The sequence below is a fragment of the Anabrus simplex genome, chromosome 2, assembly GCF_040414725.1.
Source record: "Anabrus simplex isolate iqAnaSimp1 chromosome 2, ASM4041472v1, whole genome shotgun sequence".
Taxonomy (NCBI): Eukaryota; Metazoa; Arthropoda; class Insecta; order Orthoptera; family Tettigoniidae; genus Anabrus; species Anabrus simplex.
Genome location: NC_090266.1, coordinates 333,840,533 through 333,861,690, shown reverse-complemented (window position 1 = coordinate 333,861,690; position 21,158 = coordinate 333,840,533). Strand labels below are relative to the sequence as shown.

The 21,158-nt window shown below is 39.2% G+C and overlaps 1 protein-coding gene across 6 annotated transcripts in view; it reads right to left on the bottom strand.

Moving 5' to 3' along the window:
- Positions 1-5,591: 5,591 nt before the first annotated feature.
- cher (filamin-A) overlaps positions 5,592-21,158 on the bottom strand; it is a 754,003-nt gene continuing 738,436 nt past the window's right edge. For all 6 annotated transcript variants that reach the window (XM_067140703.2, XM_067140704.2, XM_067140705.2 and 3 more), the window contains 2 exons: positions 16,550-16,753; positions 5,592-6,879 (listed from right to left, as the gene is read on the bottom strand). In XM_067140703.2, coding sequence (XP_066996804.1) covers positions 6,695-6,879; positions 16,550-16,753 — 389 coding nt within the window. In that variant the 3' untranslated portion in view covers positions 5,592-6,694. The remainder of the gene's footprint in view (positions 6,880-16,549; positions 16,754-21,158) is intronic.

Sequence of the window (21,158 nt, the reverse complement as noted above, 5' to 3'; positions counted from 1 at the left end):
CTGGGTTGATGGGCAACTGACAGATTACTTTTTCCAATACTAGGTTAAAAAGCAGTGTGGAAAGTACATCTCCCTGTCTTAGTCCTCTCTCCACTAAAAACTCCTCCAACAGATCTTGCTCCACTCTCACCTTACATACTGTTGTTTTCAAGGTAATTTCTGTTAATCTAATCAATTTCCTCGGGATTCCAAATTCTTTCATAATCTTGTAAATTTTACCCCTATCTAGACTGTCATATGCCTGTTTAAAATCAACATACAGCTGATGTAGCTGTTTGTCATATTCATAAAACTTCCCTAGCACTTGTTGTAATATAAATATCTGATCCAGAGTAGAGCGATGTTTTCTAAAGCCTGCTTGGTAATCCCCTAATATTCTTTCCATCCATAATCCCAATCTTAAGGCTAGTACCTTACCAAAAACCTTGTATGTTCCATCGAGCAAGGTGATCCCTCGATAATTTCCACATACTGCCTTATCTCCCTTCTTATGTATTGGGTAAATTATACCCATATTCCTCCTTTGTCCAAACCTCCTTAATCAATTCATAAACAGCCTTTTCTATTCCCTCTCCCCCATATCTCAACAGCTCTGACTCCATTCCATCTTCACCTGGGGCTCTATTATTCTTTAATGCATTAATTGCAGCTTTGACCTCTTCTAAGTCTGGCTGTTTTACTGATTCCTCTTTGAATTCTCTTTCACCGGGCGAGTTGGCCGTGCGCGTAGAGGCGCGCAGCTGTGAGCTTGCATCCGGGAGATAGTAGGTTCGAATCCCACTATCGGCAGCCCTGAAAATGGTTTTCCGTGGTTTCCCATTTTCACACCAGGCAAATGCTGGGGCTGTACCTTAATTAAGGCCACGGCCGCTTCCTTCCAACTCCTAGGCCTTTCCCATCCCATCGTCGCCATAAGACCTATCTGTGTCGGTGCGACGTAAAGCCCCTAGCAAAAAAAAAAACATTTCTCTTTCTTCCCCATCAACATTTATATTTTCCTCCTCTCTATCATCTTCATTCTTTCCATTGAGTAACTCGTAAAAATACTCCTGCCATCTTCCAAGCACTTTGCTTTTATCACCCAGAAGGTTTCCATCTTTATCCTTGAAGAAAACAGCTCTTGGTTGAAATCCTCTCTTAAGGTCTTTTGTTCTTTCATAGAACTTTTGTACCTCATTTCTATCCTTCATTTCATCCAGTTCTTCAATTCTCTTTCTTTCTTTCTTTCAAAAGCTCTTTTCTTATATCTACATATCTTATCTGCTCTTCTTCGTTTCTCTCTATACTCTTCTACTGTTTGTCTTGTTCTCCTTTGAAGCATTCTGTTCCTAGCATCATTCCTCTCTTGGATTAATGTTGAACATTCCTTATCAAACCATTCTGCTCTCTTTACCAATTTCTTCTTTCCCAGTGTACTATCTGCAACTTCACTTATAGTTGTTTTCAGTATCTCCCATTTATCATCCACTTCTCCTTTCTCCCATAATTCCCTTTTTATTTCCAAAGATTCAGTCATTTTTCCAAAGATTCAGTCATTTTCTTTTTGTATTTCTCTTGCAATTCCTCATTTTTTAGACCTTCAATATTGCGCTTTGCGTTTCTTCTTACTTTTTCCGTTCTTGCCAAATCTATTTTTTGTCTGTACTTGACTCTGACAACATAGTGGTCTGTATCTGCATCAGCACCTCTGCAGCTTCTAACATTCATAATATCTGATGCAGGTCGTCGGTCTATGATAACATGGTCTATTTGATTTCTTGTCACATCATCTGGTGAAATCCAGGTCTCCTTGTGAATGTTTTTCCTAGGATGCCAAGTACTTTTAATTATCATCTGCTTTCCACTCACAAAATCAATCAATCTCAATCCGTTATCATTACTTACTTCATGCAGGCTTTCTTTCCCTACTAAGTGTTTGTACACCTCTTCTCTTCCAATTTTTGCATTTAAATCTCCAAGGATAATTTTCACATCGTGTCTTTGAACTTTATTAATTTCTTCCTCCAATTTAGTATAAAATGAATCTTTCTCATCTTCTGCCTCCTCAGTAGGGGCATACACGTAAAACACAGTTGCATTGAAGAATTTTGCCCTAATTCTCACAGAGCACATCCTATCATTGATTGGAGTAAAGTTGATCACGCTTTGCTTTACCGACTTATGTATGAGGAATCCTGTGCCATTACTGCCTGCTTCTTCTCCATTGTACATCAAGATATATTGTCCAGACATCATCATCCCTTGCCCTTTCCATCTTAGTTCCTGTAGAGCTGCAATTTTCACTCCATACTTATCCATTTCATCCCTTAATTCTTTCAACTTGCCAGGTCTCTTCAATGTCTTAACATTCCACGCTGCTAATATAATATCCTTTTTCCTTCTCTTTAGCCGTTTTTCTCGCCGGTTTGTCACCAAGTTTTCCAGTCCTGCTTCATTCATTCTTAAGGTATCCGTAACAGTTGTTTTTTTACAAGGTAGGGGAATTAACCCTATGCTCAACCCCCAACCTGGAGGACCAGGGTATCACTCTCAGTCTGGATCATCACCTTAGACCTGTCCAGCTTGGGTGGCCCTACCGGGAGCAGATGCTCCCGCCAGCATAGCTCTAAGGATCATTTGACCACGCAAGCCTCCAATAAACACCCGGCAAAATATATTTTGCCTTCGTCAAGGTGGTGATACCTTCGGGAGGCCTAAAACTCCTAGCTCTAGTTATGAGCAATATTCATGTGTATGTTGGCAAGAAAACTACATAGTTCAAGTGCAAAACATTGATGTAATTATGTGTAAAAATGAGGTGCTACAGTAGAGAGTATTGCGCATCTGTAAGCATGCATCACTGCTGTAGTACTAGATTCATAATTCAGACGTCACAAGTTCGTAACTGCTCACCATAATTATCATCCTTTGGCAGTGATATGGGGGAAGGTATACCCCGAAAATTTTAGAAAAAATATATAAATAAATCTTTGGGTATCCTACATTAAGGATGGATATTCTTTCTATTAACATACTTTTCTTGGCGTATCCTGGATACCCCAAGGAGACATGCAACTAGTAACCATGCAGTAGCACAATGTATTTAGTAAATTCCAATTCTACTCACCCTAGTTACATACAGGTGACTCGACCCTGCGATTCTTTTTTCAGTATTCCTTGGTGACGTCCGAACATTGCCCTCAATTCGGATTTAAGTTGTACTATATCAAAATATTTTCCATAGACTTCGATCAATTTCTGAATTGCTCGTTAGGAAAATTGCCAGAAAAAAAAATGAAAATTTCTTACAATCATTGTGTGGTTTCAAGAAATCAGCTTCATTTCCTGGTGTCCAAAACAATCATGTGAAATTTCAGCTTAGAACTCTGGCCTGTAAGGCGAATTTCTAACAAAGAATTATCGTTCTTAATGATATATATGCAGTGCCAGTACTTCTTCGACAACACTGTCACATAGCAATATTTTCAGACGCAACGGTGATATAGCCTGGTACTTGCATATATTTTCAAATTGATTTTATTTTTATATTCCTAATATGAAAAATGCCCTTTTTATTTGATGAAATGACATCCTGCATTTAAAAAAGGTTTTTTATTTCAACTTATATCCGTAACTTTGCTATTAGGTTGTGTTCAGTCGAATGGAATACTTTTTAATAATAATAATAATAATAATGCTATTTGCTTTACGTCCCACTAACTACTTTTATGGTTTTCGGAGACGCCGAGGTGCCGGAATTTTGTCCCGCAGGGGTTTTTTTACGTGCCAGTAAATCTACCGAAATGAGGCTGACATATTTGAGAACCTTCAAATACCACCAGACTGAGCCAGGATCGAACCTACCAAGTTGGGGCCAGAAGGCCAGCGCCTCAACCGTCTGAGCCACTCAGCCCGGCAGGAATACTTTTTCTCCCCATTAACACTCTTAAGAGTAGAATGATATTAATATTTGTGTCACTTTCTTATTTGTTTTTGCAAAAAAGCCAATACTACTGTTAATTGAATAGACCTCTTTGCTGGGGCTGTACCTTAATTAAGGCCACAACCGCTTCCTTCCCACTCCTAGGCCTTTCCTATCCCATCGTCGCCATAAGACCTATCTGTGTTGGTGCAACATAAAACAAATTGTTATAAAAAATATAAAAAACCTGTTTGCTCAGTTTAAGTGTAAGTTGGGTAATCTTTATTGAACTTGGGCATCTGCTAGACTCAGTGTTACCAACTATCATGAAGTCACTAATCGGGTTAAAATGTCACTACATGAAATTTTTTGAACTAGATCTACAGTATATGGGGGGGAATATTGAACCATTAAATGGATGAATAACTACAACATACCTAATTAAAACGAGAAGATCCAGGTTCTTTGTCTGGTGTATTTGCTGCGCTAGAGGACAGAGGATTCAATGTGTTGTTGTAATTGGAATATGAATATGCAGCTTACGCAAGGCATTTTCAGAGAATTCATAAATATGTATAACAGGTATTTCTAACACTTAAGAGCGTTTTTGGCATGAAGCGTGATGCAGTTCTGACGTGGAATCTGTTACGCATCTTTATTTTCACCAAGTTCAGCTGACTAAAAGGACCTTCTACCTCTGAATTAGAACAAAGTAGGGAAACATTGGCAACTCTTTGAATGGATTAACAGCAACAGAATCTAAATAAAAAATAAAAAACCTCCACATGGCTTTGGTCTGGCTATCGTCCTTAGGGCCAGGCCTTGAAAATGGAGCAGCGATATGGGATCCTGACCGAAGAGAGCTCGTCTGCCCAAGGGGTAATCCGTGCTTCTCGCTTGACGTTACCATCGACATTCCAACTTTCTCCAAAGCTGTTAACAGTTGGTAAAGGGTATCACCTGAATGGTGACAAAGATTCAAGTGCAGTGACTTTATGAGGAGGGTTTTAGAACTATGTCTGCCACCAAATGCAATTTTAAGATTGAATGCGTTACGTCCGTAACTTCTCTATTTGCTCTCTCTTCTTTCTACAGTGGATTAGATGGTGAGACTACACCTGCAACACACCTAGTCAAGCAACAGAACTAGTGCAGTTCTGCGGATTTTCTGAGGGATGAAATTAATAATACTTGATTTGGAACAACCTAAAACGTACTTCACACAGTTCTTTGTGCTCTCATAATGCATGCAATGAATGTCTTGCATGCAAGGAAAATATGCCCCTGCTCGTAGATATTTTCAATTAAAAGTGCTCTAACCTCAAAGTATCTACCCATACCAGACATGCAGCTATATGACAATGCCCTATATTCATGTGTATAAGGTACCTTATTAATTCAGTCTTTTGAAATGTACCTTATCTATAACTTGTAGCACTCAAACTTTCTATGCACACTGTAAAAAAACCACATATACTATAGTTCATCAACAATATGATAGCGAAATGAGAGCAAAAAGGATTAAGATGATTGTTGTGGCAATTTTTAGGCAAGACAACAGGATAATCTGCCCCTAATTTTAAATTCCATATATGCTGTGTAATTCAACCAAATTTTAAAAAAATGTACCAATCATTCATGTTTCTTATGCAGGAAAGACAAGGAAATGTTATAGGATAATAAATCAAAGTTCTCTTTTACTGGGAAATATGTACAATATTTATTTTCTTCTTCTGTTTTATGTATGTATGTATGTATGTATATATATATATAATATATTCATTTCTTAATTTAGTCTTAATTTACTCTATCTTACAATATGTGTAACCTTTTGCCAAATGAGATACAACATTTAATGTCATCTGGACTCTACTCTTCTATTGCATAGAATTCGTCATTTTCTTGCACTACAAATTAAGGCACATGATCATACAACAGTACTTAAATATTAAGCAGAAGAAGCTTGCAAGGTTTTTTCTTTCTTTTTCTTGCATGAAAGCATTTCATAAAAGCATCACTATTGCATTGGTCTCACCATACACATTGGCTGAATGTGTTTTAGGTTCTTATCATAAGCTATAGTAACTCTTAATAATGTACAAGGGAAGACAAGACGAGAAACAACTGGGGAAATGATGATGTCGATAAAATGTGTTCTTAAATTATTGCAAATGAGAATGTCTATCATCATGGCTTCCATCTCAGTGCATGTGGAGAAGTCTGCTCTAGGGCGGACAAGTTGAAACTTCGTATTATAAAAATAGGAATAGCAGTCCATATAGGGACACTTCTCCACGAATAACACTGTGAATGACAGAAACTCAAATGGCATAGATTTAATCTGCAAATACATCCACTATAAGTTACTTGATAAACTTCTTTTGTCAAAGACTCCAACTTGGAATGATTCAGCACACTAAAAGAAGAACTGGAAGACTTCAGTGTCCTATTATTTAATTTAAACAATGTATTTCCATCATTAACAACCCCTCCCTACTTATTCTAAGGTTCTAAAGTTAATTATACTGCACATTTGCTAGTCAGCATTAATAATGCTCATCTAAATCCTCTTTTGTCTTTTGCAGTAACCATTCTGCTGAAATCTACTGCTTACTGGCATGTATTACTTAACAAATCTATGTTCACCAATTGAGTTTCTGCAGACTTACTGAGCATGCTCTTCCAAAATATTTTCCATACTGATGTTGAACCTATTTGTATGAAGTGAGTGAACAATTTATTATGAAATGTGGAAGCACCAGAAGGTTCATGGACCCATCACAAGTGACGATCTCAGACATCGACTTTAAAGGGAGACCCAGGAATATGCTCATCTCCCCATTTGACGATAACAATATATTCTCCACGTTCACGCACCACGTAGTTCACTTGATAATTGTTCCGGCCCATATGCTTGATGAAAACTTCCTCACATGGGCTTTTAGGTCCATACACTCCCACATACAGAATGTTATTACCTGCAACACAACAAGACAAGCACCACTCAGTTACATACTTTTATGTTGTGGTAGAGCATACTTACATTGGCGTACAAACTGAAACAGAAAATATACAATATCTTTACTTTCCCAGTAAATAGCATCAATGTGAACAAAAGTGACCAAACTAAAAACAGGCCTGGAGATGTCAAAGCTGTATGTGGTCCTGTGGGTGTACTTCTTACTGGTGGAGGTATACTAGCAGAACACAGGAAATGCCATTTATTCCTTACTAAGTCCGATGCATGCACATTCACGTCATGACCCTTCGGCAACATCTACATAGACAGCCAAGTCATGCAAAGGCAGAAAAGAAAGCTTCTGATGCTTTAAAATGAGGACCCACCAGCCAAGAGAGACAGCTCTAACAGAAAACAACAGTTTGATGACCCAACCTATTTAAGACAACACTACAAATGTTCCAAGGACTTTATACATGTCCTAAGTATTGGAAAAAAACAAACATATCAAATATGAAGTAATATATACAGAAAGATATGAACATGAAGAGGAACACACCATAGGATAAACAAATGTCAGGCGGGTGTTTGAAGAGAGAGCAATAGAAAGAAAACACAAAAGAACAAGGACAATCTCCATATCTTCAAACGCTGTTGTCTTTAAATAGTTTGTCTCTCTCCTCATCAATCCCAGACCTTCTACATCAGTCTCTTCTCAGCCCAAGACAAACTTGTTTCTGCTTCCCAGATTCATCAGAAGGGCAGGCTTCAACACCACTCACTGAGGGACTTCTTGACAGACCTTCAGTCTTCATATGTGAATTGTCTGACTCGATGGATGAATGGTCAGCATACTGGCCTTCATTTCAGAGGGTCCCGGGTTCAATTCCCGGCCGGGTTGGGGATTTTAACCTTCATTGGTTAATTCCAGTGGCCTGGCGGCTGGGTGTTTGTGCTGTCCCCAACATCCCTGCAACTCGCACACCATACATAACACTATCCTCCACCACAATAACACGCAGTTACCTACACATGGCAGATGCCGCCCACCCTCATCACAGGATCTGCCTTATAAGGGCTGCACTCTGCTAGAAATAGCCACATAAAATTATTATATGGCAAGTGAAGGATAAGAAGAAAGCTGATCAAAGATAGACGGGAAGAGTCAAAATGATAAAGACGAATGATGCTGCTGTTGTTGTCATTGTCTGAGTCATCAGTCCATAGACTGGCTTGATGCAGCTCTCCATGCTCCAAGATGAATATAGGTAGTAAACACTTTTTTGGTTCTCCTACTTTTTTATCAGCCTACATTTCTTGCTTGATGATGCTTGTTGTTTAAAGGAGCCTAACATCGAAGGTCATCGGCCCCGCCTACATTTCCAACATCACATCTGAAGAAATGTGAATATGGCCCCTCAATGAGCATTGTTGCCAGCTCTCTTGATAAGCTTAGGGACAGAAATAAGTTTATCTAGGCCTGAGAAGAAATGGATGCAGAAGAACACTGACGACACTTCAATTCCTTAAAATCACTGAGATTTATTTTAAATTCCAGTCACTTTTATGACACTAATCTATTATTTTATGATAAAATATTGTGGTATGGACTCCCTTAGGTGTCTGACAAAGAAAAAAGAACAAAAATTAAGTCAGAGATATGGAAGTAACATCTATGAATTTATAATTCAAGCAAATTTTGAGGAAACTCATGAAGTTAATTCACCTCTTGTTTCGTTTTCTACACTTCACAGACTTCTTTTCGCATCCTCAGAAGTACGTGTGACCTCCTCTTGCACCAGTCATGGCATCCTACCTTTCAGGCATGCTCCTGATCAATGATGCAATGTCATCAAGGAATCGTCTCCCATTCTTTCAGGAGGTCCTCCCGTAGGTCCTGTAGGGTGTTTGGATAGTGCAGAAGGACCCTTCTCCCATATGGTCCCATGATGCTCAACAGGATTCAAATCAAGACTTCGATCAGGCCAAATCATAACATGAATCTCTGCTTCAACCAAGAACTGTTTCACACATCTTGCAACATGTAGGCGTGTACTGTCCTGCGTTAGTGTGAAAATCATCACCAATAAATGGAGCGAAAGAGACAACATGCTCCAGACGGATCTCCTCCACATACTGATGTGCTGTAAGGCTCTCATGCTACACGAAGACCAAATCTGTCCTTGCAGTCATATTGATTCCTGTCCACACCATCACAGAATCACCCTGAACGTGAGAACGTGTAATGGGAATACCTTTCCACAGGCCTTCCCCGGACCCGTTTTCTATCATCGGGTGATCACAGGCCAAATCACAGCTCATCAGTGAACAGCATTTGCTCCCACTGTTGTATTGCCCAGCTGCAATGTTCCCTTGCGAAACGCAGTCTAGCTGCGCGATGCTGTTTGGAGAGTTCTGGATTTTCAGCGGGTCTTCTGGCTTGAAGACTGACTTCTTCCAATCTTCTTCACACAGTTCTCTCACTAACATTGAGCACTTGAACTAGGTGAAGTTTATTTCATGCTTCAACAGTGGTGATGTGACAGTGCAGAGAACCTGAAGCCATAAGAAGCTGCTCAGCCTGAAGGCCTGCAGATTACTAGGCGTTGTGTTGTCAGTACGACGAATCCTCTTGGGCCTTTATTCTTGGCTTTCTAGACCGGAGCCGCTATCTTATTGTCAGATATCTCCTCAATTGTAATCATGTAGGCTGAGCTGACTTTGAACCCACCCTCAGAACCAGGTAAAAATCCCTGTCCTGGCTGGGAATCAAACCTGGGGCCTCTGAGTAAGAGGCAGGCGCTCTACCCCTACACCGCAGGGCCGGCTGGTCTCCTTGAATAGCCACCAGTTTTCCCTGTACATTCTTAAGGTTCTAAAAGTCATGGAAGGTAATGCATGTTGCAATCATCATCCACCAAAGCAACAGCTTTTCCAGCATCTTCAGGACTTAACGGCAAATTTACTCCATAAAACTAATTACAATAATGACAAAAATGTCTTACAAACACACGTCATCAAAAGGGTTACAATGCAACACTACAACAATAAGTGTTTGAAGAGTGGGAAAATATTATTGCCTCATATCCAGTAAAATGTGTTTTGCGAGAAAAACAATTAAGGCCAGTGCAATAAATATTCCACATTTCATTGTTTGCTCACAAAACAAATCCAACAACCTCCCCCATCTAAAATTATAGGATAAAGTGCTGAACACTGATTAACCCTTTCCTGCCCATATTAAAATGCATATTTTCCCCAGAATTAAAGCAAGTCTTTTCAGCCATCGTTATGATAATGGAGATATTTATAAAAATGTATATTGTAAAAAAACTAATGAACAATTAAATCGAAAATGTTTTCATCAAATATAAGGGAGAAATACTCTAATGCTGTACTAACTACAAGAAGAGAATGGCAAGGTCCTGCCTCTTTAGTAAAGTCCGCCGGTTCGACGTAAGACAATGTATTTGTCCACTGAAAGTTAGGCCTACAATCTATGTCATCACGCATGTGTACGTCGTCATTTCCTGAAATATCGTCACTTTCATTTTCACTTTCCAGTTCACTGAGTTCACTTGAGCCACTACTAACAGTTTCACAGTCAGAATTATCGTTCACCAAACGTTCAATGTCGTTATCGCATAAAATATTTTCACGCGAATTAAACGTCGACGTGTTTGTTTACAATATGTCACTGCCTTCCGTATTTCGTGTTCTAATACGCCTGTTAAGGTTTTAAAAGAAGAAAACTAATATCTTTGGTCTCTAGGAAGTGCACATGCTAGTAACAGTAAGTTATATTTGTCTATCGGCCGATAGATGGCTCATACATGCGACTAGAATTACAAGTACGCTTTACTACGCTATGGGCGGGAGAGGGTTAAATAGATACATATAATTTCTTCAGCATTTATTACGTGTTGCATTTTTTGAGCCGGCGAGTGTAGACTGTCCTTGTTCTTTTGTTTTCTCTCTATTGCTCCCTATTCCCACACTGCCAGTCATTTACGTTATGTGTGAAACATGTTGTCAAGCCAACAGAACCAGAAATGGAGCTGAACAAGGGATTCTTTGATTACCTCTTGTTTTTACAATTGCCTCTGCATCGCACCGACACAGATAGGTCTTATGGCAACGATGGGACTGGAAGGGGCTAGGAGTGGGAAGGAAGCAGATGTGGCCTTAATTAAAGTACAGCCCCAGCATTTGCTTGGTGTGAAAATGGGAAACCACGGAAATCCATCTTCTGGGCTGCTGACAGTGGGGTTTGAACCCACTACCTCCCGAATGCAAGCTCACAGCTGCGTGCCCCTAACCACATGGCCAACTCGCTCAGTGTCTTTGAATTGTCTCCTGTAAAGAGTGTGTGGGGCAAGACATACGTACCATGGGAGTTCAAAATTGGAGGGGTCTGGCTCGAAATAGACTAAAACAGTAGAAACTTTGAAGAAGGCCAAGACCCTCAAGAGACTCTTCAGCCTAATGATTATGATGATTGAAAGCAGGTCGGGTAAATGAGTCTGTTGTGAGCAACCTGTCAGTTATAATATGAATTCTGGTTGCACAAGGTAATAATTTACACATAACTACTATTATGTAGAAAGAATACGATATCCACATAATCGACAATGGAGTCAAAACACAGGTAATTCATAACAAACACACACAATGTTCTCCCAAAACTGTCCCACAAAATTAAATCAGAATTACATGTTAGCCAATAACAGATTTAGAACATTGCAACATAGAAGTAATGCCTCAAAACTTTTCAGTACAATGGACAACCTATCACCTTTGGGAGTGCTGCAGTATTCTGCAAATAACATACTTAAAGCAACACCTAACAAAGCTACCAGACCCCTTGCAGATCAAGGATGAAATTCAACAGGTCACAGGTCACTGATAGAGTTCGTTGCTAACTTAGACTATCTCCTCACTGGAAGTGCCCTCCAGCCAGCAATTACTGTTTGTATTAGCAATTATTCTTGTTACTTTTAAATCTCTTACTTCCAACTTATGAATAAGGCATCCTGAATCGACTCAGCTTCACTCTTATATAGGAAAGTCAGTCTGATACAGAGTGATGGGGAGATAATTTCTTCAGATAGCTAACTTCCTCTTAATTCTTGCAGAATACTGTTGATGACAACTTAGCTTTGCTTCACCATGATTCATGTTCACTAACTGCACTGGCATCCTGGGAGAATACACTTCTTGAAATGATCAAAGAAGGGAAACAGTTTTATTTCAATCAATCACTGCATTTAGGATTGTCTCTCAGAGACTGATTCCCTATCACTTGTTCATCTAGTCTTTTTATTAAATGATTTTGGTTCAAAGAAGTTTCAAATTTATCAAATATCTCCCTTGGTAAATTAGACCAATCCCTAATTCCTTCTTATAAATGAATATTTCCCCACTTTGTTCTCTTGAATTCCAATTTTATCTTCATATTATGATCTTTCCTACTGTTAATAGCTGCTTCTGTGGATCAGTGGTAGAGTGTCGGCCTCCGAATCCCAAGATAGCGGGTTCAAACCCGGCAGAGATAGTCGGATTTTTGAAGGGCGGAAAAAAGTCCATTCGACTCCACGTCGTACGATGTTGGCATGAAAAAGATCTCTGGTGACACATTTGGTGTTTACCTGACAAAATTCATTAAATCTCAGCCATAGATGCCGAAGAGAGTTTCGGTTTACTCGGTCTGCCATCTAGTAGGCCTAGAGTAAAACGGAACGTCGAAATTGATGAGCAGACAGCCAGATGGCATCAAATTGGAATGTCTGCACATGGTAGCTGAGGCCATACGATTATATTATTATTATTATTATTATTATTATTATTATTATTATTATTATTATTATTTATTCCTACTGTTAATAACTCCACTAAAGCTTATTCATCAATGAATGTCATTCCATGCCATCTCCCTGCTGTCAGCTCAGAACATACTGCTTAGTCGAGCCGTTCGTCTCCTTACTCCCAATTCTTCCCAGCCCAAGATTTGTAATATTTTTGTAACACTACTCTTTTGCCAGATATCACCCAGAACAAAGTGTGCTGCTTTCCTTTAGAGCTTTTCCAGTTCTCAAAAGATGGCAAGAGTACCATACACTTGAACCATACTCTAACTGGGATCTTACCAGTGACTTATTTGCCATCTTCTTCTTCATTTCCCATGTCCAGTCTTCTGGGTTGGGTTGTGAATCAAGGACTTCCACAGTTTTCTATCCCTTCCTTCCTCCAATATTTCTTCTACTTTTACTCCTCTTTTCTCTATACCCTTCTTCACTGTACCCATCCACCTCTTTCTGGGCCTTCCCCATTGTCTTGCAACTATTATTTTCTCCATAAATATTCGCTTTGGAACTCTTCCATTCCCATCGTGTGTCGATACCATTTCAAATTACTTGTCTTGCAGTTTAGGGAATACAATTCTCTCTCTGATTTCTATGTTTCGTGTTACATCTGTTTTTTTTATTTATTTATTTATTATAACATGCTATTTATTTGGGGTGTCGACCTAAGATCTTTTGCCCCTACTTTGCACCACATGTTGTGAACCTGCGTATATTTGGAAATGGCGGAAGTGTAAAGTGTTGAATGTGAGGAAGGAAACATTAAGGACAACACAAACACCCAGTCCCCAGGCCAGGGATATTAATCATTTACAATTAAAAAACACTGACCCGGCCAGGAATCGAACCCGGGGCCGCCGGGATGTGTTACATCCTTACTACAACTCATAAATACCCTCCTAACAATATGAAGAGATCTTGAGATCTTGAATCTTTATTTACAATCCCATTTATACAATTACTACAATGAAGATCATTCTTTTTATTGACACCCAGGTACTTACAGTGATCCACGTGAGGTACATTCACCCCATCAATACAGTAATTAAAATTGAGAGGCTTTTCCTCTTTGTGAAAGTTATAACTAGAGCTCTGCACAGATATACAATATACAAAATAGTATTCACATCCGCTCCGCACTTCCTTCATCCGCACCTGCATCCACGAAATGTTATCCGTATTTGCGAATGCTTAAAATATGTAACTACACTATATTACACCCAGGGTATTGAAACGGCTAGATCTGTTAACACAATACAACAGGCCTCATATCTGGCACCAGAACCCCTACAGTCACAGTTTTATGAGGGATTTTCTCTTGCGACAACTACCGATGGATTGACCTTTGTTCCTTCTTCCATTAATTGCAGACAGGACCCAGTTAAGCTTAGGTCAGATTTATGGTTTTATGGTCTCAAGGCTCTTTATATATCACCATTATTCCGCACCACTGCCGAGAGCTGCCTAACTGCAAACAAAAATAAGAGTATACCTGAGTGAAAATCAATAAAATTCATTATTTATGAATTATTAGCAGAATTATCCGCACTGCCATACCGTTTGCATCCGCCAAGACACTAACTTCACGGATACCCGCATCCGGGCAGGGATGTAGTTATAACCCGACTTTTACCCCATTTATCATCACATCATTGCCTGCTGTCCATCTGACAAAATTGTCAAAGTCCTTTTGCAGGTGCCCACAATCCTGTAACTTATACTACTGTAGTCAGTATAACATCATTCGCAAAGAGCCACATCAACGCATCCAGGATTCAATGCGGCAGTGGGTTGATGAATGTATCAATGGTAACGGAGGGCAATTTTGAACATTTCATGTAAGAAATAGTTTTATGTGATATGCTGGTACATTCTGTTTCCCATGATTAATGACTAAGTAGCGTTATAGAAAATGAGTTCTAAAATGGAAATCAAGTTCTTCTGGTTTCATGTACATGTAGCATATTTTCTTCTCCTACATGCAAAGAATGTGTCCTGAAAATCTGAGTCTACCTTACTGTTACACCCTGTATGTCCAACTGACTGGCCTGCAATTATCTGCTTTATGTTTATCGCCCTTCTCTTTATTTACTGGGGCTACCATAGCAACTTCCCATTAATTTGGTATAGCTCCTTCATGTACACAATAATCAAATTACTTCAGATGTGGAACTCCACCCTAACCCATTCCCTTTAGTATATTCCTAAAAATCTTCTCAATTCCAGCTGCTTTTCTATTTTTAAATTTTGTATTTTTTTGTAAATATCTTGATGATCATAGATAAATTTTAGTACTTTGCTACTATCAGTCACCTTCTCTACCTGGACATTACCCTTATATCCAACAAACTTTGCATACTGCTGACTATACTTCTGACTTCTGCAAATCCTCACATAAACACTCCCCTTGTTCATTTATGATTCGCCGGGCTGAGTGGCTCAGGCGGTTAAGGCGCTGGCCTTCTAACCCCAACTCGGCAGGTTTGATCCTGGCTCAGTCCGGTGGTATTTGAAGGTGCTCAAATACGACAGCCCCGTGTCGGTAGATTTACTGGCACGTAAAAGAACTCCTGCGGGATTAAATTCCAGCACCTCGGCGTCTCCGAAGACCTTAAAAAGTAGTTAGTGGGACGTAAAGCAAATAACATTATTATTATTCATTTATGATTCCTGAAACTTCCCAAAAGATTCTTAAGTGAAGAGGCAAACTGACTGCATTGATAACATAACAGAAGAAGCCAAAAGGAAGAGAGATTGACAAGAAGAACAAAGCAGCTTAGGAAGTGACCAAGTATAGTGAAAAAACCAAGAAACTCCCTCTTAGCGCAAGATAAAGTTCCGATGTAATCAACCGAGTGATGAGCCATGACTAGCATTTTGCTCAGTAGCAGTGGATTGTTTAGTCTGATTTAGACATTTTACGAAGACACGATCTGATACGAAGTTGCAGTGCTTCTCTGTTAGTATTCTCACCACTTTTCACAAAGCAGAAAACAATAAAGAAACTTTAGATACCAACGACACAAAATAAATTCAGAAGAAGATAGTGTTTGTTGCTTTGACCCCTGATAGTGTTTGTTACTTTGACCTCTCAAGCGTATCATTGTAATACCCTGGACGCGGCCACAGCGTGCTTTATTTCTAGACTACTCCTTGTACCAAGTGTGGTATCGTATGAATTTTGCTATAATTTCCAAATGAGCAGACAAAAAAAAAAATGACCAAAAATCACACAACAATAATAACACATAACATAATATTATAAATACTGTATGTGCTAAACTCGTTATCGTTAATATTAGGACTTACTGTTCTAGTTACTTAGCAATAACAGTTAACTCTTCCTGCAATCTTTTGACAAAGCAAATAACTATTACAAAATCCATGTAGCAGGAATTTCAAATTCCACAGCATACCATTGCAAAGTATATGTTGTGAACATAACAGAGCAGTGGGCGCACCACTGTGCCGCACACGCTTGGGAGGTTACGGGGAAATATGAGATAATCTTCATTGTATTAAAATATAAATCATTGAACCTTGTACTAGTTTGAATATTTTAGATGCATAATTTTTGTAGAGAAATTTAGTTAAGATTTTGATTGTCAATATTAACTATATCTTCTTGAATTATATAGTGTTCATAGTTTTATTAGTTATGAAAATGCATTAAAATAGACTATAATAAATCTATTGGAACTTAAGCTATGGTACTAACTTCGACATTTAATATTAAGATAGAAGAAAGGAGTAACGTACGAAGCTACAGCTAATGGATGAATAAACATAAAATATTTTACATAAATCAATAATAATCTGTTTTCATACCTGCATCTCCTGCATGCACAGTGAACATGTTCTGCTTCTGTAAGTAAGCTTTCTTGAGTCCCATGCCTTTGCTTGTCACTTTAGAGGCATCTGACTTGAATAGAGGAAGAACTGGTCCAACATTTTTGTTTTTAGAAACTTTCTGAACAGTTTCAACAACGACTGACGATGTTTCCTGAGCGCCTCTCTCTGCTAAATCTTCACCTATAATAACCAATACAAGTCATTATTAATTATGTGACGAAGTCCCTTTTAATAAAAAATAATGAACAGTTTACATCAAATTAATTTTGACAGTAATACATATGAAATATATATACAGTCAATAATCACACCAGGCTTAATTTGTTTTGATGAATGAAACTGTACCTAACATGCAAAGAAGTGCTATAGTACATTCACTGGATCCAAAGACTTTGAAAAATATTTTAGCCCCATGGCATAACAGCCCCAAAGGGCCATGGCCTATCAAGTGACCGCTGCTCAGCCCGAAGGCCTGCAGATTATGAGGCATCGTGTGGTCAGCGAGACGAACCCTCTCAGCCATTATTCTTGGTTTTCCAGAGCAGGGCCACCATCTCACCGTTCTAGGTCGTCTTCTTGCTCTCTTGCCCTTGCACTTTGCCTTCAGCATCTGTCTTGGAATTCTATTCTCCTCCATCCTCTTTACATGTCCAAACCACCTTAGTTTATTCTTTTTAATCCTCTCATTTAGCTTTCCTATCCCAACTTCCTAACATCATTTCACACTCTCTTTCCTTGTCTTTCCTATCATACTTCTTAGGAATTTCATCTCACTGGCTTGAATTCTACTCTCTTGCACGCTAGTCGAAGTCCAAGTCTCAGCTGCATAAGTCAGTATGGGTACATAGTACATTTTGTACATTATCTCTTTATTTTTCCTTGGTACTTCTTTGCTCCAAACTAGTTTTCTTATACTTTGGTAGAATGCATTGCCCTGTACTCTCCTGCTAATCTCCATGTCCAAAATAGCATTTTGCATTAATTCACTTCCTAGGCATTTCAAGCTTGTACACAATTTCTAGATTCTGACTTCCAATTTTCACAGTGCCCTTTCCTTGACTTTCCCCTCTCGTCAACATAGTCTTGCTTTTATCTGTACTGATTTTCATGCCATACTTCTCAATTTTTTCATTCAGTACATCTTTGCTGCTTTTTCCCCCAGATCACAACATCATCTGGAAATAGCAGTATCTTCATCTCTTTATCTCCATACGCTTCCTTAGTTTCCTTTACAATGTCATCCATGACCATAATAAACAAAAGATGTGACAGTACACTCCCCTGTCTTAGACCAGTCTTATTCCTAAACCATTCTGTCCTTCCAACTAGGATCAGTACCCTGCTAACACAGTTATTGTACATTGCTTGCACCATTTCGAACATTTCTCTTCCAAGTCTCTTTTTAACCATGGTTCCCCCATATGCCTTTTCTATATCTATGAAAGTCATGACCAGAGGGGATGCAACGTCATACAATTTTATCTATGTATATAAATTAACATGTACTGACTGACTGACTGACTGATTCATCATCACCCAACCAAACCTACTGGACATAAAGGAATGAAATTTTGGGGATACATTTATATTAGTGTGTACACTAGTGTCCAAAAGTTAAGCATAATCACTAAATGGGGCCATACCGCCTGACAGGAATGTCAGACGGATTGCTGAACAAATGGAAGCTGACTCACACAACATATGTCACACAACTTGTCCAAAAAAAAAAAACAGTGTCAGAAAGGTTCTGATAGCTAAGGTACACCTTTGACAACAACTAACAATATTTGGCAATGTCTTCCACAACAAAATATTCTGTTAATAGGGTGTATGGTTACCCCTAAAGGCCACACATGCTTCACAGCAACGTGGCATGTTCTCTATCAGATGGTCCAATAGCTCTTGTTGAAGTCGATCCCATTCCTCAGAAAGGGCAATGCGAAGGTCCTGGAGGGTCCTTGGTGGAGGCTGACGGCATGCAATTCGCCTCCCCAATGCATCCCAGGCAAACCTCACTGGCCAGTCCTTGCGATGAATGTCTTCCCCAGCCAGAAATTCATCCACCAGAGCAGCGTGGTGCGGTCGGGCATTATCGTCCATTAAGAGGAAGGCTGGACCAACCGCACCTCTGAAGAGTCGAACATGTGTTCTCAGTACCTTATCCCTCTATCTTCGAGCATTAGCAGGGTTCCTCGGACCACCCACGAAGATATGCAGGTCCGTACGGCCATTCAACATGATGCCGCCCCACACCATGGCGCCGCCACCACCACCATACTGGTCCCGTTCCATGATGTTCCTGTGGTTGTATCGGCTACCCGGTTCTCTCCAGATTAATATGGGACGGGGAATCGTTCTGCAAACTGAAGTGGGTTTCATCTGTGAAGAGCACGTGCCTCCATTCATTCATGGCCCAATTTCGATGTTGACGGCTCCATAGTGAACGGGCCTGTCTCTGTGCTGGAGTGAGCGGGACGCACACCGCTGGAGGTCGGGCAAACAGCCCTGCTGTTCTGAGCCTCCGGTACACAGTTTGCCAGGAAACAGCAACCCCTGAGACAGTTGCAAGCTCTGCCGACAATTGTCTTGCAGGTGCACTCCGAATTCGTAGGGCGGTTAAGGCCAGATATCGGTCCTGCTGTCTGGTGGTTACTCTTGGTTGACCTGGTACTGCCCTACGACTAACATCTCCTGTGTCTCAAAATAGTCTCCAAGCCTGGAAATGACCCTTTGTGGCACATTTAAGGATACGGCGGCTTCAGTCTGTGTCTGGCCTGCGGTCAGGCTGCAAAACAGGGTCCAAATGGAGTCGTCGTGCCATTATGTTGTCACGTTCACCACGAGGTTACACTCTACACACTATAACAGGGCAAACACGACTGAGGGAATATGGGGCGCAGGCACTGGCTGTATTTACCTTGCGGTTACGCCGCTAGTCAAAGCAGGGAACACTCCTTTCCTATACAGAGCGAACATGTAAGGTTGGTAGGTGCATATGTCGTGCGGTTTGCGGTCTATTTCCTGTTGCCCTGCTTACTCGTAACTTATGCTTAACTTTTGGACACTAGTGTAGGTGCTCACTAAGGGAGGAATTTTGGATATTCCATTGCTAAGGGGTTAAAAGAGGGGGGGGGTTGAATTGTTTAAATTAATATATCCATATCTCGAAAACTTAAAAGTTTACGAACGTAAAAATTGGTATTTGGTATCTCCTTTAAAAATAAAGGGGCCGATCACCTTAGATGTTAAGCCCCTTTAAACAATAAGCATCATCATCTTCTTTAAAAATAAACACTTATTTGTTTTTGGAAAATGCCCTTAAGGGGGTTGAAAAAGATGAAAAATGAGTTGAATACCTTTTATGAAGATACTTATATCTCAAAAACTGACGAGGTTACAGACATGAAAATTGGTATTTGGAATCTCCTTTAAAAATAAAAATCCAATTAATGGAGGGTGAGCAGGAGTGATAAAGGGGGTTAATTTTTAAAATGACTATATCTACAGTCTATCTCAGAAACATAACATGTTATAGATATGAAAATTGGTATTTGGAATCTCCTGTAAAGGTGAAGAAACACAAATAATTTGTTTTCGGAAAATCCACTTAAGGGAAAGTGAAAAAGAGGGTGAATTTTTAAGATGAGCATATCTACATTACATCTCAAAACTTAACATGTTACAGATGTGAAAATTGGAATCTTCTTTAAAAATAAAGAAACACGTATTCTTATGTTTCCAGAAAATCCACTGGGGAGGGGGACGGGGAAGAACTGATAAAGGGGTTAAATTCTTTTTATGGGGATACTTATATCTTAAAAACTGAAAATGTTACAGGTGTATAGGTATTTAGAATCTCCTTTTAAAAATAAAGAAACATGTATTTTCTTTTGTTTTTGACTTGAGAAGACTTTTTCTCACATGTACAGTTCATCTTAGCCTCAAAAGTCAATACCATAAACATGGTTTACAAAGAGTTTCTGGGGTAAATGAAGCTCAATTTTTTGATGAGTTGTTATTCTTTAGGGATTTTGAGATAATGTCTTAGTACAGTACCAAGGAACGATTATTTTCATAAAATCACGAAATCCACGCGAGCGAAGCCGCGGGTAACTGCCAATTTCAGAATATACACAAAATTCTGACTATGTCAAAACAGCAGTTATAAAAAGAAGTCTTTACCATGGTGTATTTTAGTGGTGGCATATACCATTTAATCAACAAATAGCTACCACCATGAAAATTTAAATTCTTTAATATTTTGTGTAACTGGAATTAAAAAATGAACAACTCATAATACTATATCAGTCTGTTAGAACATTGTTGTATTGAAGTTTAAGATATATAAACAACACTAGATACAAGCATACCAAGTATAGTATATCAATACTTAATTACTGAATACAGTATATAGAAGAACCTCTGTTATCTGAAACAATTTTAACTAAAATACTGTTTAACCAAAACGATCAGGAGAAAAATTCGGTTTAAATTACAAAAAACGAATTATAGAAACATAATATTTGATGCTTTTCTGACATCCTGCAAATGAAACGGTGGCATGACATAGCGGCTAGCAAACGAT